Source organism: Drosophila arizonae, chromosome 2 (genome assembly GCF_054131065.1).
Source record: "Drosophila arizonae isolate 15081-1271.41 chromosome 2, UAZ_ARI_1.0, whole genome shotgun sequence".
NCBI lineage: Eukaryota > Metazoa > Arthropoda > Insecta > Diptera > Drosophilidae > Drosophila > Drosophila arizonae.
In genome coordinates, this window is record NC_142922.1 from 4,676,884 (window position 1) to 4,704,524 (window position 27,641).

The 27,641-nt window shown below is 39.4% G+C and overlaps 4 protein-coding genes and 1 long non-coding RNA gene across 9 annotated transcripts; 3 read left to right on the forward strand and 2 right to left on the reverse strand.

Annotated features, from left to right (window-relative positions):
• Positions 1-30: 30 nt before the first annotated feature.
• LOC108618660 (uncharacterized) lies at positions 31-4,230 on the forward strand. Of its 3 annotated transcripts, none has more exons than XM_089461721.1 (3): positions 31-119; positions 1,254-1,496; positions 2,391-4,230. In XM_089461721.1, the coding sequence occupies exons 2-3, from the start codon at positions 1,473-1,475 to the stop codon at positions 3,939-3,941; spliced, it is 1,575 nt and encodes a 524-aa protein (XP_089317847.1). In that variant the 5' UTR covers positions 31-119; positions 1,254-1,472; the 3' UTR covers positions 3,942-4,230. The 3 variants fall into 3 exon arrangements, with proteins under 3 accessions (XP_089317847.1, XP_089317849.1, XP_017870244.1); XM_089461723.1 differs by having other exon boundaries at positions 81-119; positions 1,274-1,496; XM_018014755.2 differs by lacking the exon at positions 31-119 and having other exon boundaries at positions 363-1,496.
• On the reverse strand, positions 4,219-7,426 carry dind (diamond). The gene is made up of 5 exons (XM_018014731.2): positions 7,014-7,426; positions 6,904-6,951; positions 6,426-6,823; positions 6,164-6,365; positions 4,219-6,099 (listed from the first exon to the last, which is right to left on the reverse strand). Exons 1-5 carry the CDS (start codon positions 7,173-7,175, stop codon positions 4,936-4,938), a joined length of 1,974 nt encoding a protein of 657 aa, XP_017870220.1. The 5' UTR covers positions 7,176-7,426; the 3' UTR covers positions 4,219-4,935.
• Or88a (Odorant receptor 88a) lies at positions 7,407-9,713 on the forward strand. The gene is made up of 3 exons (XM_018004367.2): positions 7,407-8,762; positions 8,819-8,974; positions 9,030-9,713. The coding sequence occupies exons 1-3, from the start codon at positions 7,764-7,766 to the stop codon at positions 9,078-9,080; spliced, it is 1,206 nt and encodes a 401-aa protein (XP_017859856.1). The 5' UTR covers positions 7,407-7,763; the 3' UTR covers positions 9,081-9,713.
• Positions 9,569-21,473, reverse strand: Men (NADP-dependent malic enzyme). Of its 3 annotated transcripts, none has more exons than XM_018014698.2 (4): positions 21,219-21,473; positions 16,932-17,721; positions 10,782-11,710; positions 9,569-10,715 (listed from the first exon to the last, which is right to left on the reverse strand). In XM_018014698.2, the coding sequence occupies exons 1-4, from the start codon at positions 21,278-21,280 to the stop codon at positions 10,040-10,042; spliced, it is 2,457 nt and encodes an 818-aa protein (XP_017870187.1). In that variant the 5' UTR covers positions 21,281-21,473; the 3' UTR covers positions 9,569-10,039. The 3 variants fall into 3 exon arrangements, with proteins under 3 accessions (XP_017870187.1, XP_017870196.1, XP_089317841.1); XM_018014707.2 differs by lacking the exon at positions 21,219-21,473 and adding an exon at positions 18,750-18,920; XM_089461715.1 differs by lacking the exon at positions 21,219-21,473 and adding an exon at positions 17,900-17,994.
• Positions 21,474-21,577: 104 nt separating this feature from the next.
• Positions 21,578-25,299, forward strand: LOC149270225 (uncharacterized). Its single transcript, XR_016268470.1, has 3 exons — positions 21,578-22,377; positions 22,849-22,956; positions 23,920-25,299. It is a non-coding gene; the product is annotated as an uncharacterized LOC149270225 (long non-coding RNA).
• The last annotated feature ends 2,342 nt before the right edge of the window (positions 25,300-27,641 follow it).

A 27,641-nucleotide genomic window follows, 5' to 3' on the forward strand; every position in this document is an offset into this window, starting at 1 on the left:
GATATCCAGCTTAAGGCATGGACAGAGAATGTTTGCTGCGACTGTCGCTGCTGCTGCTGCTTTTGTTGCTGCCTGAACGATTTCCAGTTTCAGTTGAATTTGAGCAACAGGCAGCACAGGTAACGATCGTCGCAGAGGCCGCCGCTGCTGCTGCTGCTTTAGTTTCGCTTTCGGTTTCTGTTGCTGTTCGTTTGATTTAAGAGCCAGAACGAGGATGAGCCACGGCGGGCAGCTGCAAAAGTACAATAACAACAAGTTGTAAACGGGTTTCGTGTTGCAAGTGGGAAAGGCGACGCGTGCAGCGTCGCGACGTTGTTGTCTGCGGTTTCTAAGCGTGTAACAAAATAACAAAAACATCTAGAGAAAATAAAAAGAAAATTGAAATTTACTGCGAATACAAATATCGATGAGTCAGCTCGGGGTCTGTTTTGTTTATGCAACCAATTGCCACACAGCGTGCGACCCAAACATTTATTTGCTTTTCTTATTTTGTTGTTGTTGTTTTTGTTGTACAGTGTACACCAGCTGCCTGTTGTTGTTGTTGTTGTGGTTACTGAGCATCAATTTGCATGTTCTTTGAACGACTCAATTTGTCTCGCTGTATCAAGGCATACACATACACGCACACATGCATACATGCATATGTATAAGTGAGTGTATCTAGATGATGGCGCAAAGTTCAATGGAACGTAGTGACACACACGCTCGTTGCCATTGCAATTGGCCTCTACGAGTCTAATTGGAGTCGGCATTTCTTTAATATGTTTCCTCTGACTGGAATTCTCTTTCTGTCTATGCATATGTGTATCGAGCAGAGTGACAGCAAGTGAGTCAACTGTGTTGCTTTTGCAGCTGAATGCGACACAATTTCGTTATCTTATCCGCCGAAATCATTGACGCGCTGTGGCTCAAATTGAAAAACAATAACAATAGCAGGTCGGAGTCTATTGTTTCAGACAGTCGGCGTCTGGCATTGGGTGCCTCAACATAAGAGACGACCTTGCTCCAGAACAAACAACAAAAACATTCCCAAGACACCCTGTATTAAATACTTGCGCATGCAGCCAACAGCGGCTTAGCCGAGAGCGAAAGTAAGTGCTCGGGATAGCGAGAGCGAGCGAGAGGGAGATCGTCTGTGTGAGCGTGTGGGAGAGCGCGAGTAACGGCAAGTGTTGCTCTCTCACCCAGCTGATATCTAATCAAAACAAATAATGCCTCAATGCGCGTTCTGCGGTTTGAATCATTTACCTTAGTTTCAATTCTACTTCGAGAGGTGCTCGTGGTAGCTGTTCATTTCGCAGTGCAATCAAATTCAACAGAACAAATACAATACATAAAAAAAAAAAAAAAAACAAAAGCAACAGTGTAATTAATAGCCGAAAGTGTTTTTAATTGTAATTTAATCAATAAAAACCAACAAACGACAAAATTGTTAATCGAATTTCAAGAAATACAGCTACAACTTCTACAGCATGAAGTACAAATTTTTGCTGCTGGTGAGTGGCATATAGTATTATATATAGTCGTATATTTATGTATGTGTATCTAAAATTTCAGTTTTCTTATCTTATCTGAAATTGTTGTTGTTTTTTGTTTGTGGTTGGGGTTTGCTATGAAGCACCTAAATACAGTACTCAGTTAAGATTATGTACATATATTGATACTGTTCAGATACATTATATATTATACATATTATATATGCATATACATATGTGTGTGTGCATGCATGGTATAAATTCTCTACTTGGGGAAACCTTTTTATGGTACGCAGAATGTTGAAAAAACAAAACATCATTTAATGACATTTACTATGAATATATACTATAACGTATATATGTGTATAAAGATAGTATTAATAGGTATTTTAATAAGTGCACAATAATCTTATTGACGTTAAAATTAATCATATAAAAGCTTTCAATATGTAAGGCCAATGCGAATCTAGTCTGAAATCTATATTATCTATTATATATATATATGTATATTATTGTTTTTGGAATATTTTTTGAAAACTTTTAACAAATTTATGCTCTATGTACAATATTTTTATTTTAACTTTTTACAAAATAAAAATAAGTAAATATAATAATAAGAATAATAATATTTGAATAAATAATTTAATACAAGTAAATGCATTAAGTGCAATATTATAAAATACTTTATTTTATATGGTTTTTAAGTAGCGCAACTCTCTTATTAACGAATATATTATCTTAAAATAAATTGCGAAATACATATATATTAAATAATCTTTAAAAAATATACGCATGTATAATTTATGGCTGAATTTACGATTCCATTAATCAATTACTTTATACACATCACACATACATATATACTATACGATATCTATATACACCATTCTAATCCACAAATATAACTGCTTGCAGCTTGTCAGTGCGGAGGCTCTGCTGCTGAGTGTCGCATTGGCCCAGCAGGAGAGCATGCCCTACCAGGCCGTGGCGAATATTTGCGCGACGTGCACCTGTTTGTCCGCCCAGGACACGAATCATCGCCTGCACCAGACACTCAACTGCGCCATGAAGAACTTCGAGCACATTCTGGCCCGCTGGCCGCCGGAGTTTGGCAGCCAGCACGCGGACATGGAGATTGTTGCCTCGTTTTCGGGCAACCGCATTCGGGTGCTGCAGCAGCTACCGGCCACGAATGCCACGCTGACGTTCTCGTGCCGGCACTGCGGCATACAGCAGCTGGAGGTGCCGCTCTTCATGGACGTGCCCAATGTGGAGGCTCTCTATCTCAGCTGGAATGAGATCAAAGACGATGCGCTCAAGCCGGATCTGTTTCGGGGTCCCTTCAAGGCCACCAAGTACGAGCCGATTGCTCTGAAGGACTTGGATCTCAGCCACAACAGCATCTCGCGGCTGGATCGCAAGCTCTTCGAGCACACGCCACAGCTGAGGAAACTGGCGCTGGCCCACAATCGTCTCAGTGTGCTGGATGCGGCGACAACGGCATCGTTGGCCTCCATTGCCAATCTGCAGCGCTTGGATCTGTCGCACAATGGCTTGCTAACGCTGCCCGGCGATCTCTTTACCAAGATGAGCAATCTCTACCAGGTGGACTTGTCGGGCAATGAGTTTACTGTGGTGCCAGCCGGCCTGGAGCACCTGGGCAAGAGCCTGCAGCAGCTAAGCTTGGCGGGCAATCCTTTGGCCAAGATCGATGCCCAGAGCTTCCGCCACCTGGATGCACTGCGTCGCCTGAACATCAGTGAAATGCCAATGCTGCGCACCATTGAGCTCGGTGCTCTGCAGCTGCCCGCCTTGGAGCAACTGGACTGCGCGCGCAATCCCAAGCTGGATCGACTGGAGCTGGTGGATTTGGTGACCAGCCGGAATCTAACGCAGGTGGACATCTCGCAGAACGCGCTGACGACGCTCACACTCAACGCAACCAACACGACGAGCTGGCCAAGACTGCGCAGCCTGGCCATTGCTGGCAATCCCTGGTACTGCAGCTGTGAGCTGTTCCAGGCGCTCGAACAGGCCGGCGCTCCTCAAGTGCTGCAGGCGCCCAATCTGGCGGTCGCCCGCTGCGACACGCCCTACTTGCTGGCCGCCCTGCCGCTGACCAATCTAACGGCCCAGCAGATCTGCAACATGGTCATACCGAAGAAGTATCGCGCCGTCGAGGATGATCCGCCCAGATTTCTGCGCCGTCGCTACATCATCCTCACGGTAATCATTGCCAGCGTCGTGGTCGTCGCCGGCCTCATCATCGGCTTCATTGTGGTCTGTGTGCGTCGTCGGCTCAAGGGCAACGACTTCGGCGTCCAGCCCATACGCTACACAAGTGTGCGGGGCAGCAATCTCTCTGCCTTCTCGCAGCTGCAGCCGGTCTCGGTGGCCACGAAATTCAACAATGCCGCCGCTGCCGCCGCCTCCGCGGCTGGCTCAACGGGCGCCCCCAATGCCTGAGACGACGCCTGCTCCTGCCTGCTGCACGTGCTCCGAGCCAAAGATGTTCACGAAAGTGTTTCAGCCACCACACAAAACAAGACTTTGCGTGCATGCATTTGCTTGTATATATTGAATATAGTATATGGGATATATATACATATATGAGGTATATATACATATATTCCAGCTCCCTGCGTGGAGACTTGCCTTCGTATCCCTAGGGTCTAGTGTTGCCATCGATGTTTGTATTGTACTTAAGATTCGTTAGCTTGTAATCATTGTGAAATAAAATGCATTTTTATAAACATTTTCAAGGAATTATGTATATTTGAACTGATACAGTGGTCACTAGTGCTTGAAGGACGGCTAGTGACAAATCTTGCGTTAAACAAACTGGGCTAACTTTAAAGGCTTTGATTTAGTATATTAAAATGTAACTTTGACATATAATCACTTAACGTGCTTAGTATCGAGTGAGTACTGTAGTCTAGGATATACATACGTAGTTGTTTACATATGCTTTAGTCGATTTTCTATTTAAATCCCTATTTGATTAGGATAGAATTAACAATGTGTATCTACAGTAGTCACTGCTGTATAAAGAATTGTTATAAATATTTGCAGTGAGTAATATTCTGTAAAATTAAAACTCTCTAAAATTATATGTTTTAACAATATCAAAATATTAGCGTTAAATATAAGAATCAGCTCAATTCTTTTTAGCGAGCAACCACTGTAGTGTGCTACATAAGGGAACAATAGTTAAGCTTCTCAATTCATGAGATTCAAGTACTATATACATGCCATAATATTCTCTCTAAATTTGTTTATTGTTATTTGGTTCTGACTTTTTGTACAGCACGAAAAAAGAATCCGAGAAAACTGTGAAAGGCGAAAAACAGTCAGAGAGAGGCCGATGACAAACTGTTGTAGCCAGCTGTGCCAGCTGCTTATCTTTGAAATGTTTATAGATGAATTGCGAAAGTATTCAGATAATGCGACTAATGGGGGTCTAGCATTCACTTTCGATCAGCTCCTCCTCCAAGGCAGGCGCTGGCCGTGACGGCAGTGAGTCACCTGCCTTTGAGGCCAACAACTGACGCATCTGTCCATCCAGCTGGAACAGATTGACGGCTTCTTTCTGGGCAAGAAATTGACGCATTTCTGCGAAATTGTCGCGCTCTTTGATTTGTTTGCTGCGCTTTTCGTATATCTCATCCGCTGAATCAGATTCCGAGTCGCTGGGACTCGCTGGCTCCGTTAGGCGATTATCCTGTTGCGCTTGCTGCTCCTGCTGCTGTTGGTCCTGCTCCAGTTGCTCCACTTTGCCGAATAGCTCGTCAACATTGATGCCTTTCGCGGCGAGCACTTCGCGCTCCTTCTCCAGCATCACCCGGCGAATGGGATCGATGCGATCTTTGAGCTGCCTCAGCACCGGCTTGAATTTGCCCTTGGTGATGCGCTTCTCGAAGTTGAGCAGCTCCTTTTCGGGTGTCGGATACGGTGCCGGCTGTTCGTCTTCGAACTGTCGCGCCTCCTGCTCGTCGTACATGTAGGCATAGAAGTCATCGCACTTTTGCGGCTCATTGGGATGCTGCGAGTACTCGACGCGTAAAATACTCTCCGGGAATTCATCTTGTTTGGCGGGCGACTTACTTTTCTCCGCCGGATCGACGCCCAGATCCAATTTGCTATTCAGAAACTTGTTATAGACGAGCATCAGCCGCTGGAAATCATCGCAGCACACCGCCAGAGCATTCTCAATGCCACGCATATTGTTGGCCACAGCCACGAGCTGATCTGCATTGTTCTTCTTGGCCGCCTCGGCGGCGGTCAACTTCTGCAGGGTGACATCTAGGGCCTGGCACTCGCCGGCCACAGCCACCATGCAGGCGCTGAGCTTCAGGGACGAGTGCTGCAGCACCGCAATGGGACCGCTTTTCTGTTGCTCAGCCTTGGCTGCGTGCAGCTGTTCGATTTCCAGTTGCTTCTTGTTCTGCATGGCAATCGATAGATTCTTGAAATGCTGCTCCTCCTCCTGCACGAGCTGACGCACCTGGTTGTCGATCTTCACCAGTTCCTCGCTCAGCTGCGAAATAGAAGGTCGCGTCATAATGGTCAGTGCCAGACGCAACAAATACTGAGACTGCACATAGGCGAATATGTTGTGAAAGTCCTGCAGTGAATATAGGAGATTAGTTGAATATGTCGATGTCGAATCGTTCAGTTACAGTAAGCACCTTAATATGCTTCGGACTGTAGTCCGTGACATTGTTCTTAAAGTATTCACATTCGCGCAGCTCCTCCATGGGCGCATAGTAGGCTCCGTATTTGGGGGGCAGGGGATAGTCGAGCTCCAGCTTGCGTGTCGCATCATAGAGGATTTCGGTGACCTCCTTAGCCGCCGTAATGCAGTCCCAGGCGCGCTCAATTTGACGTGATCTACGAGCGGAAAATTAATTTCAAGATAAGATGATTAATTATTCTATATCTTGCACTCACTCAATCAGCTCGGCCTGCTTCATAATGATAATCTCTTGAAAGTAGGTCATGTTGCGCCTTATGCAATTGCCAAACTCATCGATGGTCTTTACCAGCTCCTCGAGTTTGCGCTCCACGATTTTGTTGCGGCACACAAAAACGCTTTTGACGACGCATAGGGCGCCAAATGTGGTGGTCAGGAGGATGGATGGCATCAGGGACAATCGCAGGCCACGCGGAGTAACCAGATGCTGTAGAACGGTGCCGCCCAACAAAATACAAGCACTCCGCGTGGTTAGCAACTGCCGGCCGGTTGCCTTTTCGGGATGGGTTTGCATACATTGCTCCAGAGCCTCCACATGATCAACTAGCAATCGCTTCGAGTAGAGTATGCGCTGCAGCAGCTGATCTGTTATGGCCTAGTTGGGTATTGCTTGTGGTCAGCATTGATATGTATATGTATGTGCACCTATGTATTTATTTTCGACACGGCACTCACCTGTTTCTGCTTTAGCTCGTTGGCCAATTGACGGCGTCCGAAACATGCCTGGGCGTAAAATGTGAGTAAATAATTAATTGTAATTGGTGATCCTTTGCAGCATAGCTTACCGTTAATTTTTCCATTATATGCGTAGTTATTTTGCACAACAATTTAGTGGTTTTATTGCATTGGCTTTCAACAATATTTACGTTATTCATATGTGCAGACCAGGGATGCAATTGCGAGACGAGCTGATTTGATGTCTCGCTCTGACATATGGCATTTTCCATGTGCCGCTCTGAGTGCAGAACCAAAACAAACGTAAGCGCCGGATGAGTAACGTTAGCGCAAAACTGAGCAACGTTAACGCAATATTTCGGATCCTATCGACACATTAAAAACGGGAAATAAATCCGGTAATTTTGAAACTGAGAATTTCAGAACAAAATGAGTAAATTATTGGAATGTATTTTTACTGGATGTAAATACATTTTATTCTATTTGTCAAATATACCGAAAATTAGAGTTTCATATGTTATGTATGCATGATATGTAATATGTATATTATATATGTCCTGAAATGTAAATCGGTTGGCGTTCAGGGTATCTCCTAAGCAGACACTCCAAAATATAGCGCACTCTTACTTGATATAATCATTTTTTTTTTTTGCACCCACTAATTTTCCAATTCCAAATCACCTTCCAACCAACAATTAGAATGCGAAATTAAAAAAGTCCTGATTGCTGCAACCAACTGGCAATTATTATCCAATTGTGGGCTGGTGCTAGATTTCCGTATATATAGACGTAGTGAATAGTAAAGCTTTATAGTGTTTGAAAAAGCTTTGTGAAAGATATTGTGCAAGATATTCCTAGACATGGATAACATAAATCAACCCATTAAAATTGAGGCATTCTTTGAATTTCAGAAGTTTCAGCAATTCTTTCATTTACTACACTTTAAGTTTTATCGCAATGATGAGGGACGCATTGTCAACAGATCGGAATTGGTTTTCTTTACGGGCTTTTCCTTGGACATCTGGTTCTTTGGTGTCAATTTATTTGATATTTTCTGGTCGATGTATCGAGGCGTGGCTTCCAGTCAAAATCTGCCCGTCCTGAGTATTTCGGTATATTATGCCATCCGTGGAATATTGTTGTATACGAAGCGACACGAAATTATCGACTTCATCAACGTGATGGATCGGGAATTTCCACGGGATTTGCCCACACAACGGCACCTCCAAGTGCCGGAGATATATGAGCAGCACAAGAAGCGGAAAGGCTACGTCGGTCTCTTTGCATACGTCGCTCTTGGTGGCTTCAGCATTGCACCGATTATTTTCTACATACTCGCCTATGAGGATCGGAATGCGCCCATCCTGTTGGACCAACAGCTCCTTGGAGGCTGGCTACCGTACAATATTCGACAGATCCATTTACTGTATCCATTCGTGTGGATCTACGACGTCTACGCCATGCTCGTCGGCGTAACCTACTTCACCAGCTTCGACACCCTGTTCATTGCATTTCAGACGCTGCTGCGAATGCATCTGAATGGCCTGCGCAGGCAGATAGAGCAGCTCAATGCCGTCGACAGTGAGCATCCAGTGGATGAGAAGAGGTTCTATGCGTACATCAGCAGCTTGATACGCCGCCATCAAGAGATCAATGTGCTATGCGACAAGTTTAATGATCTATTCAAGCTGGCAATCTTTTTGAGCGATCTGGTCGGAGCCACCTCCATCTGTTTCCATTTGTACTTGATGTCCGAGGCAAGCGACAAACTGATGATTGCCAAGTTCTTAGGCCCCACCATGGCTCTGGTAGCCTTCACCTTTGAGTGTTGCCTGCGTGGCTCACAGCTCGAGGAGGCCGTGAGTTTAACTATCACTATTTTAATTATTATATTCATAGATATATTATTTCCCAGTCAGCGGGCTTGAATGAGGCATTGTATAACCATGGTTGGTATCACGGCAGCAAGAAATACCGCAAAGTGATGCTGATCTGGATTAAATATTCTCAGTGCACCCGCAAATTAACGGCTTATGGGTTGGTGGAAGTTAATATGATGCACTTTACGGATGTAAGTTGAGCTTGGACTCTTATTGAAAATCGATATTTATAGTTTCTTTTTACAGATTATGCAACTTGCTTACAGACTTTTCACATTTCTGAAATCGCGACAGTAGATATATAGAGTTGCAGTTAATTTGACTATTTTCTATCAAATCAATATTATTCGATTTGACACACCCCAAAAGAATCGTCTAATCCTTCTATGCTAATCATAAATTGTTTAGGTATTTTCATTTGTGATTTATCTCTAATGAGAAATGAAATAATGAATGAGAAATGAAATAATCTCTAAACAGTGTAATCCCGCTTTACAAATAGGCTTTAAAGCTCCATTTCTTATTTAATTAGATTAGATGTTTAGATTACATTAGATGATTAGATTAGATGTCTAGATCACATTATTATGATTGTTTAACTTGAAGCCCCAATGCAAATGCAATGAATGAAAATGATCTGATATATATATATATACAGATGCTTATGTTACCCAATCATGATTTAACACTCATGTCAATTTCGTAACGAATCTGAGGTTAACATCAATGTTCGGGAACTCTGCAGCTTATAACTAAGATTTCTGATATATCTCCGTTTCAAAAAGTTATTTTAATATTTTTTTATTTTTTTTTTATTTTTATATTATTATTATTATTATTTATTTTGTTTGACTTATGTACTTATGATAGTTTGTGTTCACGTTTACATAGAATTTGTATACACATATAGATATCTAGAATAGTAATATCCCATTTACACATATCAACTGTATCATTAAAATGATTATCTAAAACAAATCTGGTTATCAATTTCGGCCATTAAGCGACATACGAAGCTTGTTATTTTTCCCCTTCTTCTTCTTGTTCTTCTTCTTCTTCTTCTGTATTTTATGTTTATAAAGGTGTGTGCTAAGAATGCATGAAACTGTAGAATAAATAACGACACCCGGTGTTGCTGGTTTCCTCATAGAAGGCAAATGGAATGGAGTTTCTGCCAAGGGTCGCGACGTTGTGGACGAGAGGAGATGGTTGAGTAGCTGAGGGGGCCGCATGTGGTTCGCTTGCTACGTCTCTATTTACACGGGATAGGTGGGGGGCAAGGCACGAGGATAGTCGAGATCGTACATCTGGGCCTTGATGAAGGCCAGCTTGTTCTGGGGCTCCGGCTGCACGGTGGCCTGGCCACTCTTGTATGCATAGGTCACGATCTCCTCGGCAATTTTCATTGAGCATTGAACGATCGAGTTGAGTGGCGGATACAGGCTGCCCTTTTCCAGGTCTTCCTTGCTCACAATGTCGGAAAGACTCTGGGCAGCGATGAGGAACACATCCTCTGGTATTGTCAGCATGCCGGCGCACAAGACGCCTAGAGCCACGCCCGGAAAGATGTACGAGTTGTTGCCCTGGCCCGGATAATATTTGCGGCCATTGTAGGTGACTGGCGGAAACGGTGAGCCGGAGGCGAAGATGCAACGTCCTTGTGTGTGGGTGTAGGCCTCCTCGGCGGTGCACTCAGCCTTGCTGGTGGGATTCGAGAGGGCAAATATGATGGGCGTCTCATTGATCTCGGCCATTTTCTCGAGTATCTCCTGGTTAAAGGCGCCGCCTTGAGCCGAGGCACCAATCAGCACATTGGGACGCACCTTGACCACAGCGTCCATCAAGGTGTCAATGGGCGCGCTGACCTGAGCGAAGTGCAACTTGTGCTCAGTGATGCCGCCCTTTGGCCGATCGCGCACGATAACGCCGCGGCTGCAAACGGACGATACGGAGGTTAATTGGATTTGTTATGATGAGTTCATAAAGTATTTGACCTACCTGTCGACCATCCAGATGCGCGTCTTGGCCTCCTCTTCGGTGAGGCCCTCCTGCTTCATGGCCATGACGCACAGCTGAGCAATGCCCAGAGCGGCCTCGCCAGCGCCCAGGAATAGCAGCACATTATCCTTCAGCTTGGTCTTTTTGATCTTCAGCGACGCCAGCAAGCCTCCTACGGCCACAGAGGCAGTGCCCTGAATGTCATCATTGAAGGTGCAGTACTTGTCGCGATACAGCGACAGCAGGCGGAAGGCGTTCGCATTGGCAAAGTCCTCGAACTGGATGAGACAGTTCTGGCCAAAGCGGCGCACGCAGGCGCGCATAAACTCATCGATGAAGTCATTATAGAGATCGCCAGTGGCGCGCTTCTGGCGCAGACCCACATAGAGCGGATCCTCCAGTATGGACTCTGTGTTGGTGCCCACGTCCAGGGTGATGGGCAGGCACTGGTTGGGCTTGATGCCAGCCAGAGCCGTGTACAGCGACAGCTTGCCCACGGGAATGCCCATGCCATTGACGCCGAGATCACCCAGACCCAAGATGCGTTCACCGTCGGTCACCACGATGGCGCGCACATCCGTCTCTGGCCAGTTCTTGAGCACATCGTAGACGTGTCCCTTGTCCTTGATGGTGATGAACAAGCCCTTGGGCTTGATGAACCCAAGACTGTACTTCTGGCAGGCCAGACCCACCGTGGGCGTATACACCAGCGGCATCATGTGCGTAATATCTGAGCTGATCACATTGTAGAAGAGACGCTCGTGGCGCTCCGACAGGCCAATCAGGTACATATACTTGTCCAAATCGTTAGGCAGGCGATCCAGCAACATACGGCAGTGCTTCACCTGATCCTCAAGAGTTTTCACCGTATAGGGCAAAAGACCGTGAATGCCCAACAACTGACGTTCCTCATGTGTGAAGGCCAGACCCTGAAAACAAAGTGAAGATCGAAGAGGATTAGATTGATGGAGATGTAGCAGTGAATTTGGAAAGTCAATAGCCGTTAGGACTTGAAGTGCTTGAGACCTTAACCGTAACATGGTCTAAGATCACAAGTTTTGTTGCTCTCTTTTACTAATACACCTATAAAGCGGATTCGATGGATGGAGAAGTGGAGATGGAGAAGTCAAGCGCTGTTAGATTTCTTAAGAGCCCAAACACCGTCTCATAGCTAAGATCACAAGTTTCCCTGACCTCTCCTACTGATAGAGCTACAGGTTCAAGAGAAGGTAGTTCCTTTTAAAGCTTCATCCCAAACATTGTTTAGATCAGCCGTTTAGCTGATCTCTCCACTGATAGACCTCTAGATTAAGCGCATTAGATTGATAGAAATGTAGGTTTAAGTAGTTTGTGCTTAAAGTGCTTAAAGTCTGAACCCAAACTCAGACTAAGAGCTAAGATCACAAGTTGAGCTGACCTCTTCTACTGATAGGGCTATAAATTAAATGGTTTGGAATTAGTCTCGAATAGATTAGATTAGACAACAGCCGATTGTCAGCATATGTCAATATGTTATACATCTGGCTGAGCCCCTGTGATAAGGTGCCACGCGACATAGACAGCCTGGCTGGGTGCGTGTCCATGCTGTTCCCGTGCCCAAGGGCTGACAAACACGTCTCTTGGCTGATAGACAGCTCAATTCGCATGCGAAATATAGACATGCATACATTAACATATACATATACATGTACATTTATTACTTATGCTTGAAGTTCAAAGTCAAATCGCACAGCATCTCGAGCAGGCCTGTGAACCGGTACTCAAATGCATTTGGGGCATTCGTTTTGAAAGTCGAATATAGTTGGCTGACTCAGCGAGCGCCTGGCCTCGATATGCCAGCAGCGTGATTTGCAACAATTGAAAGTATTCAATTGTGTAATTAACTGATATGAACTATAAGGCATAGACGAACTATGATTGCACGTGTGAGTGTGTGATAATACTTTCATTTTTTGTGTGTTTTTTTTTGTTTGCTTGTGCAACTTCCTCCGGGTGTTTGCTCTGCTGAGCTGAGTCTACCTGACAATATGCATGCGGAAGAAGGCAGAGGCGCAGCGCTTCCAGCTGCATTCTTTGAAGGCTTTGCACAATGGGCGAAATCGTGACATGTCAAAGAATTCCTAATAGTTAGCTTCTGTGCATTTGACATGTACATGAATATATAATGTGGGAAAAGGCGAACGCCTAGTCGGGCAGCTCATGTAACTCACTAAATAAACGTTGACTACAGTTGAGAGCCCTAAGTTTTGTAGTTGACATGGGGTTTATATAATACAGTGATTAATTATGCTATTGCTTAGCTTTATACTCATATAAAATATTTGATTAAAGAGCGGTTGAAGACCTTATACATGTTTAATATGGTAAAGTAGTAACTGTTTCTCTGTTTCATAAAAAGGATTTTTCTTCTTGGAAATGTCTTTAAAAGGTCTCATTGTAGTTAAGCCAAATTTTTATTATAATAATGATCTTTATATCTGAGCAAAATAAAATATTAAATTATATCTCTACTATATGAACATTTGAGACAAAATAGTTAGTTTACTATATTGCTGTCGCAACGTGATCTCAACTAAGTTTTATTATTAAACCACTCTATATAATACAGAAAATTCTATACTCCCATTATACAATTTCAGCATACCTCAACCCATGATATAATGAGCACGCTATTAAATTCATTATCGTCATATATTATATTCTATTGCTATAATAGATTTCTTATTCATATTATATGATTATAATATAATATAATAATTATATATAATTGCAAATGGTATTCAAAATAAGCAAATCGTGTACTCAGCGCACAGAAATGTGAGAAAAATGTTTATAAATTACATTTCCTTTCAGATGTCTTGATTTAAATTGCATGTTAATTGTTAATTTCGATAATTGAATTTTATTTCTATATATATTTGTTTACATTACTTTACATATGCATGCTTTCAATTTTAATAAATTGCGTGATCGCGTGCCTTAACAAATTTACAGTAATAAATTACACGAATTGCTTTAATATTTCCGAATCGATGAATAACTGAGAATTCCTAAAGATATGCAAAAAGCCAAAATTTATGTATACCTATTGCTCAGAGCAAAGAAGAAAAAACCCAGACTATCATAAATTGGGGAAACTTTTATGCAAACTCATCGTGCGTTTAAGTAAATAAATGTGGACTGACAGCACTTGGGGCTGCCTTAAAATGGGAATGGCTGACCCCGGAGCAGCGGAAATGTTTTGCAGCAGCCAAGCCAATTAGATTTAATCTAATCAGAAGTTTGCAGCGTTTTCAAAGCAAGACCCCATGCGGTGGCCGAGTGCCGAAAAGTGCTTTAAGACAGTCAACCTAATTGACTCTTGAAAACTAACAACAGCACGTCGCATTCTAGGGCATTGTAGGGTATTAGCCAATGAAAAGCAAAAAACACCCTGGAACTGGTAATATCATTTGCGATACGGTATAATACGTCATCTATGGTGCTGATGAAATAGTTTATGTGGAAGTGCTGAAAACGACACCGTTGACATTGAAATAACGCCCGTTGTACGATAAGCGGACGGTGCGACAGAGATGGCGAATGAAAGACAGAGTGAGAGTGAGAGTGGGATTGTTTGCTTGGCAACAGGTCTAACTGTTAGATTCCCAGCGCTTGCCTCACATCACGTCACACGCAGCGTATGCGCAACCTTTGAAGATTACGCATACAAATTTGCAAAAAAAAAAAAAAAAAAAACAAATAAAAATAAATAAAAACAAAACCAAAATAAAATAAATACAAAAACAATTCGCTTGGCGCTCAGCTGATGTTTGAGTTGTCTGGCTCGATTATCATTATCATTATCATTATCAGCATTAACACTATCATTATGAGGAGACACTCGCCGTTAGCGGCGATAAGCGTGCAGTGGGAAACCTGACCTCAAAGCGATGACGACACCAACGGGCAATTTACAACAAAAGATGCTGCCACAGACAATTTCACACAAACTATTTCCTCTGCTGCAAAGGTCTTTACAATGTCTGTGCTTGGCTAGCCGCAGCTCAAGCTTTTCGAATTGTTTGGGAATGCTGGTCTATGGCATTACAATTGCTTTTTAAAATACATAAATATTAACTATAAAGACTATTATGCAATCATTTAAAGCTTCGCTAACTTAACTGTTTTGTTATTAACTTTCTTTCATATGATTTCCTTCCTCTACGAAATACTCATATGAAATATATTATTTTTGTAGCATGCCCTCGATATTTTGCATATTGAACTACTGAAGTAAGCTCACAGAGAGCACATTGACCGTATTAATTATTTAAATTGACACACACTTAATATGGGCATTTTAGCTATGTCAGGCTGCTTGAGCATATTTAAAATTAACTAAGTCCCGTTTGAAAGCATTTCAAAAGAAAGCTTTATAATCGTGACAAACTAATTTTTGCATATATTTATAATGATTTTAATTTAAGTGATTTATCAGCATGTTTAAAATTCGACGTGCGTTTAATTAAGTTTATTTTACGCCTCAGTTAGACAAATATGATAATAATCTGTTTATCAGCATCTTATTTTGTTGTTTTGTGATCTCCAAACAAATACTTTGTGCCAAATATACATATATACGAAAAAAGATACATATATATTAAAGAGTTTTGTCATTGTTTTTTTCCGCGCTAAACTGTATTGAAGTCTTGGCGTAGGTCAGTTCTTGTCGCTTTCGAAGTGGAAGGTATTTAGTATATGCAATGCGATAAGAAGTGGAAAAAATTCCATTATGCAACGGAAACGTATAGGCAAAGTCTCGGACAACAATTTTTATATGTGTATAGGGACATTATATTATAGATGTATACATATGTATGTATGTAATATTAAATATATATACGATATGAAAGCCCTACTCAAATTTGATAAGAGCTCTTGAGCGTATTCTAGGTCACCTTTAAAACGACTTTTTGAATTCATTTTAAATTTATATAATTTAAAAAGAATAATTTTTAGCGCAAATTTTTATAAGTATAGCAATACTCTTGAATTTAAATTTATATTGATATAAATTTGCCAGATATGTGTTTATAATTTATTTATATTATATATTAAAAATGACTATCTTGTAGTTTCTTAATTTTTTAAGGATTCTTTCGACTCTAATTGCCTGCTCATTCCATACAACAACAATCGACCCTCAGCCCACTATTCAAGCTCATGCGCATACATCCCTCCCGCTTGCACAATAGCAATCACGCTACGCTCTGCCTCTCTTTGTCGCTCTTCCGCTATTTGCATTCAAATTTTATGCTCAACAAAAAATTACAAAACGAATAGCGAGTGCGAGAGCGAGAGCGAGAGCGGGAGAGGGAGAACAAAAAGCACAGCATCTGCAAATTGGCAATGAACTTGTAAGTGCAGGCGTAACGGTAACGACAAAACGCAGGCAATCCAATCGACAAAGTGTTTACACTCTAGTAGTTAATCGAATATTTAATTAACTGTTCAATTTATCGGGCACTCAATTATAACAAGCCTATACTTATATTTGTTGCCTTATTGATTTTGTATACCCAATGCTGACATCAACAAAAAAAAGAAAAAAAAAAAAAAAATTCCATCAAACATGAGCTTTGGTCTTCCAGTGCCGCGCGTGGACGAACATTCTGCTTTGGCTATGTCATCTAAAGGTCAAGCGAACCGGCAGCAACAAAATTCTATTTTTTTTGTTTTTTAGAAATTGTTAGGTGACACTTGTGTTTAATATTATTATTTATGAGTCTTTGTTTTTTGGCAGTCTGTGGCACAAAAATAGCCACAAGAAAAAATTGAGAAGCATTTTGGATTCAATGGGAGGGCTAAGGGCATGCTGTGAAAAAATGCTGTCATCGTTTCACAAGAAAATTGAAAATGAAAGTAAAAATGATTTTCTTGCCGTTATTAAGAGAGAACTAGCTTTCAGGACATATTTTTTCTGAGTGTAGCGTCCAATAAGTTGCGCCAATCGTATGCTCTTAGCAAATACATATCTATCTATGCATAACTATAGGTTTGTATGTATGTATATCAGAAAACAACCCCGCAACAGTCAGTCGGCGCTCTCTGCTGGTACTTTTCCACTATTCCCGCTTATGGGCAGCTCGCGGCTTTCTTTAGACTCACCTTATTGTAGCGCTTTAGGCGCATGCGATCGAGTCCAGAGACACTGCCGACGATCTCATTGTCGTCTGTGCCCCAAAGTCCGAGACGATCGCGTTGCAAATCCTTGCTCATGTTGTCGCTGCTGTATTTGCGTATCTGGTGCGAATTGTTGTTGCTAGGGTTGCCAAGTAGTGATTGGGCTTGATTTTGGTGTAGCTCGTGCAGGCTCTGTTGTAGCTGCTGCCAGTGGCTCGAGGATAATATCGGTGGTGCTAAACTTTCAGCCTCCTCAACACTTGCTCCTGCTTCGTCAACGTCGCGTTGCGTACTGATTTGTGTTGTGAGTTTTGCAAAATTGGAAAGTTCGTATTCGAGTGTTGTTGTCGTTGTAGTCGTATGATTTTTACACACACGACTACTGCGCCATTTCGCAGTCGCAGCGGCAGCGCAGTCACCATCACAGCTGCTCGTGCTCTCGTGTGTGTGCTTCGTGTAGGCATGTATGTGTGTCGGCTGCGCTACGCTCAGCTTGTTATTATTGTTGTTGCTGCCGCTGCCACCGCCGTTTCTCTCTTGAGTGAGTGCGCGTGTGTACAAATCAGCTGTTCGGCAGTGAGCGCAGCGAGTGCTATTGCTGCTGTTAGTGGTGCTGCCAGTGCCAGCGCCAGCGCCAGCGCCAACGCCGACGGGTATTGTGGTCTTGTAATAGCCGTGCTCATATTGTTGTTGCTGCTCTTGCTTATGATGATATGGTGTTATTTGGCCATTGGAAGGGCTGTATGAATTGTTGGCCGTTGGGTAAATCGGCGTGCTGTAAATGAGACAGAGAAAGAGAGAACGAGTGAGAGAGGAAAAAGTGTGAATTTGAGAGTGAGAGTGCATTTTGTCTGTGTGTGTGTGTGAGAGAGAGTTTTGTTTGGGTAACTGTAAGTTGGGTAGGTAGACAAAACAAATGCTCGTTCTCGGCATAACTTAATTATGAGACGAACATGTATGAGACGCATATTCCCAACTGCAAAATACCCTGCAGCCCATGCTTAGCAGGTGTTTTACATTCTACAATATACATATCTATATTTTTTATAGCTTACAAAACTTTAGCTTAGTAGACAAATCAAATTTGTTAATTTGTTTTCGAGAGCCTAACGTATTTGAAGTCAATAAAATTGCCAACTGAAACTGTTTTATAGATACATGAATTTGACAAGTGTTCGTAGATTTTAAATGAGATATTTATTTATATATTCGACGGTTTTAATTATCGAATAAAAGCCAATTTCAATCGAAATAAAAATTAATCTGTGTGAAACATTAAATAAACAATATCAAGTGTTTGAAGCAAACGCGCACTATACTGGGAACTATATAAACTTTAATACATTCACCGATCTACAGAGATCTGCTGAAATAGGTCAAATTAGAGTTATAATAACTATTATACTCTCAGCTTTCATATTCAATGGGTATAAAAACAAGATGTGATGCTATGTGGATGACATTGTTGTGACTTAATAACGGCACTTTATGAAGAAGAGAGGAGAAAAAGAGAATAATGCTCATAAAATGAAATAACATCCAAGGTGCGGTCATGGTTCAAGGAACTTTAAAAATTAACTATTTCATTATGATAGTTTATTTATGTTAAATAGAGATTCAAATTGATTAAGAATATGTTTGGCATACGAAAAACATTATGCAACAGGTGATGCTTTGTACAGCTAGACGAGACACTAGAGATAAGGACTATGCTACGCCCACTTTCTGCTCTCCACTGATAGGTACAGAGTGTACTGATATTGTATATATATAATACATATAAATATGTATGTATATACATACTGCTTGATCCGTCCAAAGGTTTGAATTGACGAAAAGCGCTGAAGAGTCGCGTACATGCTCTTATTTCCTTTATATTCTATAACTTTTCGAGTCTATACAGGTCTAAGTAGATCTATATTTACGTAAAATTTCAATTTTGACCGAAACGTTCTAGCACCAAACTCAAACTGAGTATAGGAAATTCAGAGGGTTTGCTGTTGAGGCAATTTGTTTTCTATTTTCCCATTACACTTTGTAGTTTTCATCGCTATTTGCTTTCGCTCAGCTTAGAAGCATAATGGAAGAGAGACAAAAGGGAATACATGTATATATGTATGCACTTACATATTGACTGATAAGACCAGAATAGCTTTATGACAATCAATCAGGGCATTTTGCCCCAACATGTAAACAATTCGCAATATAAGTAAACAGAGGCGTATTGTGATTTAAAAGTGATTAAAGGGGGCTGATTTATGTATATGTAAATATGTATAAAATAATATTGAAATTGAATTGTATATAAGGAGATTGACATAAAAGTAAATGTCAGAACAGTTCAAGCTATCGAGGATAGAAATTCACTTTAGTTTTGAGAAACTGTTCCTGTTTTAAAATATAACGCAAACTTATTTGATTGATGTAAGAATTGAGTGACAGATTGACAGTTTAGCTAATTGACAAATTGAGTTTGATTGATGGATCGACTGATTAATTAACAGACTGATTGACTAACTTACTAATAGATTATTTGCTTAATAAGTAGATTGACTGGCTTTGATTGATTGAGCAACAATCGATCAACGATTGACTAACTAGCTGCTTGACTGTTTCTCGAAATAAAGTACTCTATAGGATTGTAAACTTCTACTTCATTACATGAAATATATTATTAATAATCGATTAGAAGATAGATAAACTGAAAATATTGCTCTACAGCTTCGATCCATAGCAAGTGCCAGTCAGATACAGATATGGGACTAATAAGCATTTCTACATTGGCCTCGCATGTCGGCCCGGAATAAGTATATAGTTCAAGTCTGGCCCCCCTCAGTGCGTGTTAAATATCGTGACAGTCCGGGTAATCATGGGCCACTGCAAGCCAGTCGAGTCTCGCATCGAGCCAGAGCCCAATGCCAAAAGCTGATCCACAAAAACTGAAAGTAAATCTCAGACGTGGCAATTTTCTACACATGTGTCTGACCTTCATAAATATTAATAGGTTAAACATTTTGTTTTGATTATTAAATTTCGTATTTTTTTGTGAATTTTTTATGGAGGATTTTGTAGACAGACTTTGTGATTGTTTTCTATAAAATAATAACCTTACCACACACACACACACATAAATTGTGTTTTTATTATTGAAACTGCAAGTACATCGATTAAATCAATGCCCGACCACGCCCACACTCATATAAAACATTAGCTACCAACTGGAGCGTTTTTTTTTTTATTTGTGTGCTTTAGGGGTCAGGTGAACGCGCTTAAGTCGCTATTAAAACGCCAGTGATACGCATCATTAAGATGTTAATTACAGTTGTACTGCAAAGGACGAACAGGCAGACTGGGCGTGGTCACACGCCTTACTTGTGTTTGTGTGCATGGGACAAGCTAAGAAGCTACTATAATCTAATCAAATTGACATTTAGGTGAATATACTATATGTGGATATATACAGAGCTGCGAAAAATATAATAGCACCATATCCACAGGCAATTTGAGTTTGGGCAGTCAGCAGTATAAATATATTTGTAGAAGAAGAAGAAGACCGTAAACTAACTCATGTAAGTATATTTACTCATCAGTGGTGTTATTATTATTATTTTTTTTTTGCTCTGCATATATTTATTTAATACCAAGTATTTAATAACGTTAGTTGGTGAAGATGGTGCATTTAATACAACTATAATTATGGCTAAGAGTCGTGTGTAATCCAATTGCTATGCGTATTACAGAAAATAATATTTGTATCTATATATTATAATTATTCTATACATTACAAAAAAAATGTTATTAAAATAAATCTGAATATTTTGATTTAAAATAATAGTACATATGTTTTTATACACTTCAGGCAGTACGTAACCTGAAATTTTTAATTGAGTTTACTATAATACAGTCTGACTAAATCATATAATTAATCATTTTAATATTTAGTCTGAAGTGAATCTTTTCTAAGAACATTCAAATATTTAATCTAAAGTAAAACTTTGCTATAAGTTGTACTCGTATTACTACACACATCAATTTACAAAATCAAATTAATATCATAACTCAATTATGTATACAGCTTGGAGCAATAACTGATAAATCATAAGCATATCCAATAGTCTTTATATGCACAATTGCCTCATTAGATGTGTTAGAGCTCTAAACTTGAATCTTATTTTATTTAATAGTCTTCTTAGTTAGCAGCTTATCTTCAACATAAATCAAACTGCCCTCGCACACACACATTTCTTTTGCTTCCTTTCCCACTCTTCTTACCCATGTTCATCGAAATTCCTTATAGCATTGCGATCGGCACAAAGGGAACTCGAGTTGCCCATTTTAGCAAAGTTTCTTTTAGCTCTGCTTAAATAAATAAACAGTTGGTAATATAACACAAATGTATAACAGTTAATGCACCGTAGGGACAGTTCATAAATTATTTAAAACACTAAACAATACTGGAAATACAACTTCTTTTCGTTTTTATATTATTTTTAATTTTGTTTGCCGAGCGCTAGTCAACTGTGATTCGAGCGAAACTGAATTAAAAACTAAAGCTAAAACTAAAACCCGCCTCGGCCACTTGTTACAATCAAAAATGTTGTCGCATGGTCAAAGGAGAAGGCGATTGACTGCCCGTGCAAGGCGTCGCGTCGGTGCAAGGGAGACGGCATTAGGCAAACAGCTTGGCTCGCTCTCACACGCAGTCCACGGCACGCGATGCTTGTTCGCGATGACAGGTGGCGCGCGTGTGTGTGTGTGTGTGTGTAAAAGGGAGTGCGAGCGGAAGAGAGAGAGAGAGGGAGTCACATAGTTTGGCGGCGCTCCACACAGCTGTTTAATTGGACGCACAGCCTTATTATGCGCTTACGTAGAGTCGCATCATTTGGTCACGTAGTGAGTAACGTATAAGAGCAGACAGTTCAGTATGTGCGTGTGTGTTTACGTAACGATGAGCTGGTTTGCCGTTGATTCAGCTTTGTTTGCATTGTCAGTTGTTTTAATACAACAAAAATATATTTTAAATTTTGCATAATGTTGGCTAATTTTTAGGAGGCAGTATTGATAGATGTGTGCAGGCGAATGGAGCGAAATGCTGAAGCTATAGCAAAAATTGTGAAGAACTTAAATATGGGAAATTAAATTTACAAATAAATATAAAAATTCTCATATTTGAAATATAATATTCAAATACAGTTACATAATATTATTTCAAGCCATCAGCTCAATTCAAGTGTGTTTAGCATTCCCTGTGCGGCTCTTTGTGTTTCACCTTAAGTGTTAGTACATGTTGGTCACTTGGCCAGTTGGTTAATCGCTGTGACCTTAGCCACAACAAATTGCATAAAGTTATTGTTCACTGTTTGTTGTACATGTTGCTCGTGGCTAATTAAAAAATGATAATAATAACAATAATAATAATAATACTCACGCAGTAAGTATAACAAACTCAGTGACCATCGTTGCACTTGAATGAACTCAGCTCAAAGGGGTGCACTTATTTCTCATATTTTTTGTACGTCTGAAGAAAAATATTATTCTAGAAATTAAAATTGGCTTAACTCCCTTGAGGAGTTATATATCTTATGTATATTACGTGTATTAATTGTAGCTTTAAAATGCATTTATTTTAATTAAATTAATAAGCAAATTAAACATGATTAGGAAGCAAACAGAGCATATAACGCATTAGCTCGTTGCCGTTGCCTCTTGAAGTCTGTTTATCTATTTATCTAAAGCCGACTTGTTTATAAACTCACTGAATTTTGCAGCTAACGTCTTACGACATTTTGGTCAGACTTATTGAAGCCTTGAGAATCGTGAAACAATATCATTTTGTTCCAGTTACCGTCATCTTATAGCTTAAGTAACTGAAAAACATTTATTTTTCGATTTCCACTTCAAGACAGACTCCAAGACAGTCGGACAGTAGGGCAGCAAAACGGACACAAAACTAATATACCCATTTCACTTTTGAGAATGAGTATCATACCAAGTCTCATATAGCGCATAGGTAAGTCGACTTGATTGTGGTTTTAAGGTAACGTCAGCGGATGCCGATTCTCCGATTTCGTAATTTTAATGATTCGACGTTGATTTAGTTGTCATTTAAGTTGCACAAAAACTTTTAATTAACTTAACTCTATTTTTTGTCTTTTTTTTGGGCTTGCAATTATTTTGTATACAATACGAAACGCACTAATGACTGCGTTTATTGTACAGTTATATTCATTAGGCCAACTGAATTCAGTTAAACATTTTGCTAAACACATTCACAACAACTTTAATATATCAGTTTGAATTATCTCAATTGTGACTGCAAATTCCTTTGGCATGAATTATTCAAGGAGAGTTGACCCGATTTTAACTGTTCTCGGAAAGTTCAGTTTGATTAATTATTGCTGGAAAAATTGATGCAATTAGTGAGAAATTAAAAAAAAAAATGTTATCTACATTTTAAAAATAAATATGCTTATTTATTCATTTTGTAATTTTTTTTTTTGGGTATTTTGAGTGCAAAATTATCATGTTATGAATGTGATTAGTATATGTTCGGCAATATTTTTTAATTCAATTTATATAATATTTTTGTTGTTGTGCGTATTCATTTGCATTTATGTAAAGGTCATTATTTACAATTATTTTAATGAAAATATGAATTTATATTTTTTATTTTAAATTTGTTAAACTTGTAATTCATATATTTTTATATGTATATTCTGTATATGAATATTGTATCATAATTTACTCTGAATATTTGTTTACTTATATGAATACCAGAAAAATTAGTAATTGGTTGTGGTCTACACTCCTTAATAACAGATGGCGCTGCTGGCAGGTTGCTGTCTTTGCTAAGCTTAGTTGCTATAGATGGCCGTAGATGGCGCCAGCTTTCTTTGCCAGCTTTGCCTTATGATAAATGACTGCTTTGATTGCTTTATTATTTTAATAATAATTGTATTCTTTATTATTACAGAAAATAAATTATGAAGTGAATAATTAACAGAGATAATTTTTATATATTCATACACATAATAATAATTATATGAACTGCAAATGCCAAGTCAATGTTTTGTACAATTTGTTAATATTAAGCTTAGAATTAAAAATTTTAATACAAAAATATGTAATAATAAATAAGACATTAAAAATTAATAATAAGATAATAATAATAATTAATAAGAAGAGTATTTTAAATTGATAAAAAAAAAAAAAAAATAATAATAATAATAAAACAGCAAGAAATTCTAAATGGAGTTTAAGGGCCGATTTGAAGCCAGTTTTAATCAGCTTTGTCAACTAACTAGTTAGTATAATGTATGACAAAACAAATGCGGTTAAACTGAAGTATCTTTTAATAAACCACGTCTCAAATGGATTATTTTTATTGCGCTAGCTGCTGGTGCAGTGGCTGCTCCTGCTCCTCCTGCAACTTCTCCTGCAGCTCCCCCTGCTGCTGCTGCTGCTGCTTTAGCAGCTGCTTTGCGCAACAATTTGCTGCACAAGAAGCAGGCAGCAAGCTGGACTTAAATTTAATAAAGGCGCTGCAGCAGCAACAAAAGCAATTGAGGGTCCACTTCTATCATCAAATGATTTTCTTTCAGCTAAGCTGGGCACAATTTTCACGGCGCTGCAGTCACGTCAGCTGCATGTCCTGCACATGTCCATACACACACACACACACACACACACACATGTATTCATATATGTGTGTTTGTGTGTGCTCAGCGGTAATCTATCATAATTTTTATATCCTAAAATCCCATTTTCGTATTAGAGCAAAAATGTCTGCGAGCAAATATAATAAAATGGCCAACACATCGACGTGAAGGCAGCTACTGCACGCGGCTCAAGTGCAGGCCAAGCACACTCACACACACACAGTCGCCAAAGCATAACACACACTCACACACACGTGGGTGGACATGGCATGCCAACAGTATGAAATTCCAGTCAAGCGCTTCTATTTTTGTTAGCTTTCCTTTCTCCTATTTTTTGCACCCTTTTCAAAACTTGTTGTGCCTGTGTGAGTGTGTGCGTGTGTGTGTTTGGCTTAGCTGCACTTGTCGCGTTTTATTTTTCAATGCCTTGGCTTTGGCTAGCAGCAAATAAAAAAAATGAAAACGTTCAAATAGCCAGCAATTTTATGAGTCTCTCGCATACAAACACACACACACACTCACACGTATACACACAGACAGCATAAAGCAGTTTTTATTATATGCTTGTGTAGTTGTCTAATGCATTGTCCTTGCTTAACACACACAGACACACACACACACACTTATGTATAGATAGACATTCGGACAGCAGTGCAATTATGTTGGCGAGTTCTTAATAATCGAAGTGCTTCACATTTTTGGTGCCTATCGTAAATTAAATTCTAAGAAATGTTTGTAAACTGAAACTGAAGCGAATGGATTCATATACGTTATTAATATATATATATATTAAAATATATTACAAAATTCGGTCCAATTGTTAATGAAATATATGAAAAATATAAACAAATAATAGATAATAGATAATAATAGATAAGAATACCATAATTTTTCCCTTCATATACATATATTTCTTATTGGACTACCAATTGGGATTTACAATATATATGTATTTATTATTCCATGTTAATTAAAGTTGAAATAAATTATCTCCGCATTCATAAATAAGTTTAATAGTTTTAAGACTTCGACATTTACTTAAATAACTTTCAAAGCTTTCAGAAACTTTAAAGCTTGGAGCTTGAAGCTTTTATATTTGCACTGTTTGCACTAAATGGTAAAAATGTGCTTCAAGCTGTTTAGTTTGTGAAAGACTTCACAATCTAATAATTATTTATTTAACCTTTTATATCTAAGCTATTCATCTCGTATATATAAATAGTTGAATTCAGGCTTTTTAAATGCGGGCATTATATTTCAGACTACTTCAATGAAAGCTTTAAGTGCTTCTTTTGTATCCTCGCATGATGTTCGGCCTGCGCGAGCTTTCCAGACGCCAATTTCAATATTAATTGCTCTATAGCCGCTCAAGTTAGCCAGACGATGTGCTCTGGCATGTAATTAATTTTTTAATAATAATTATAATAAAAATAATATAAAATGCAGTCAATAAAAATGCCGCACGTTGTCGCTACAGCAGCCGCATACAAACGATTTTGCATTTACCTTCAACTCCGATTGGCAAATTAATAAAAAAGAAAAGTGCAAGCGGGGTGTCAACGACTGCGTAATACTTGTTCAGCTAGTGAAACGGCATCAAATATGGTTACATGTTGACTATATTTATTAGCCAGTAGATAAAGAGTGACAGATGAATAAAGGATAGAATTCAATATTGCTATAAAATGTATATTTATTTATTATAGACCATAAGTGGTTAAGACCAATATACTCTTGTTCATTTTGTATATTTGGGTATAAACACATTGTGCACCGTTTCAACCGCAGAAAAGCTGAACAAATTATAGTAGAAAATTTAACTTTAAGCAGATGTTGCTTAAATCTACATACAAAGAAGCAAAATCAGCCATATAAACATATATGTATAAAATTTCATTATCATAAATTATAAGTGGTTTCAAATTGCTCTCCAATAAATCACCAAATTAACTTCCAGGTACTCATAAACATCAATTATAATGCTAATAATAAATGAATTTAACTTTAGTTTTAAGCTTCCTTCTTCTCTATGGAGCAGCTTCCGCATCGTCTCTTCAGGTATTCCGTAATTGCTTATATACATAATTTTGTTAGATAGCCACGTTACAATTGCTAATCGGCATCGGGCAACAACAATTGCAGCTAGCGAAACAATGGCAACAACAATAAATTTAATTAAAAGTTTTATAACAAGCTTTGCTTGATTTCACTTTTGTCAGCTTCACAGCTTCACAGCTGCAGACAGCTTTAATCGAAGCCATTTGTGGAGCGCGGAATTTTTGGGCCAAAACTCTTAGCCATTCCCTTATTCTGTCTCTCTCTCTCTGTCTCCCTCTGTGCGACCAGCTCTTTCCAGCATCTCGTCATATTTGATATTAATTAAAAAGTTTTCATTGTCGCGGGGCGCTTTAAACAAATTGTCAGAGCTGACGAACCAGCAAGGAATTCATAACTCTTTCTCGCCCTCTTCAGGCAGGCTGCCCCTCTCCTTCGACTGATGGAAAATCAAATACAATGACCAGTTCAGCATATGTGTAACAGTGTAAGTGTGTGTGTGTGTGTGGGCGTATCTGCAGCTGTCTTTAAACCAGCGACAACATGGACGACATCTGCTTATGTCACGTCCTGACAACCGAATAATTCAGTTTTTTTTGCTTGTTACAAACTATAAAAGGGGTATATTGGTTCTTTTGGCATTGCCACTTATCCATCATTCTAGCTTTAGTTGTTTTGCACAGAGTATTGGGAAGACTGTACGAATATCGTTTTGCTTGTGCTTTCTGTTTTATAATAAAAAAACAAAAATCAAATATGAACTTTGACAATGTGGCCCAGATTGTTGGATAAACGCAATCAATTCATTGAACCCTACAAAATACATATAATACCTACATACCTACAATTTCATTCACCTCTTATCGGAAAAATACAAAATCAATAGAATGGAAGCTATTTTATTTGTGGACTGTAAGAGAAAACCATGTGTGTGGATTGCATCAATGATTGAAGAGAGCCAATTGGAATGTTCTCTCGCAGA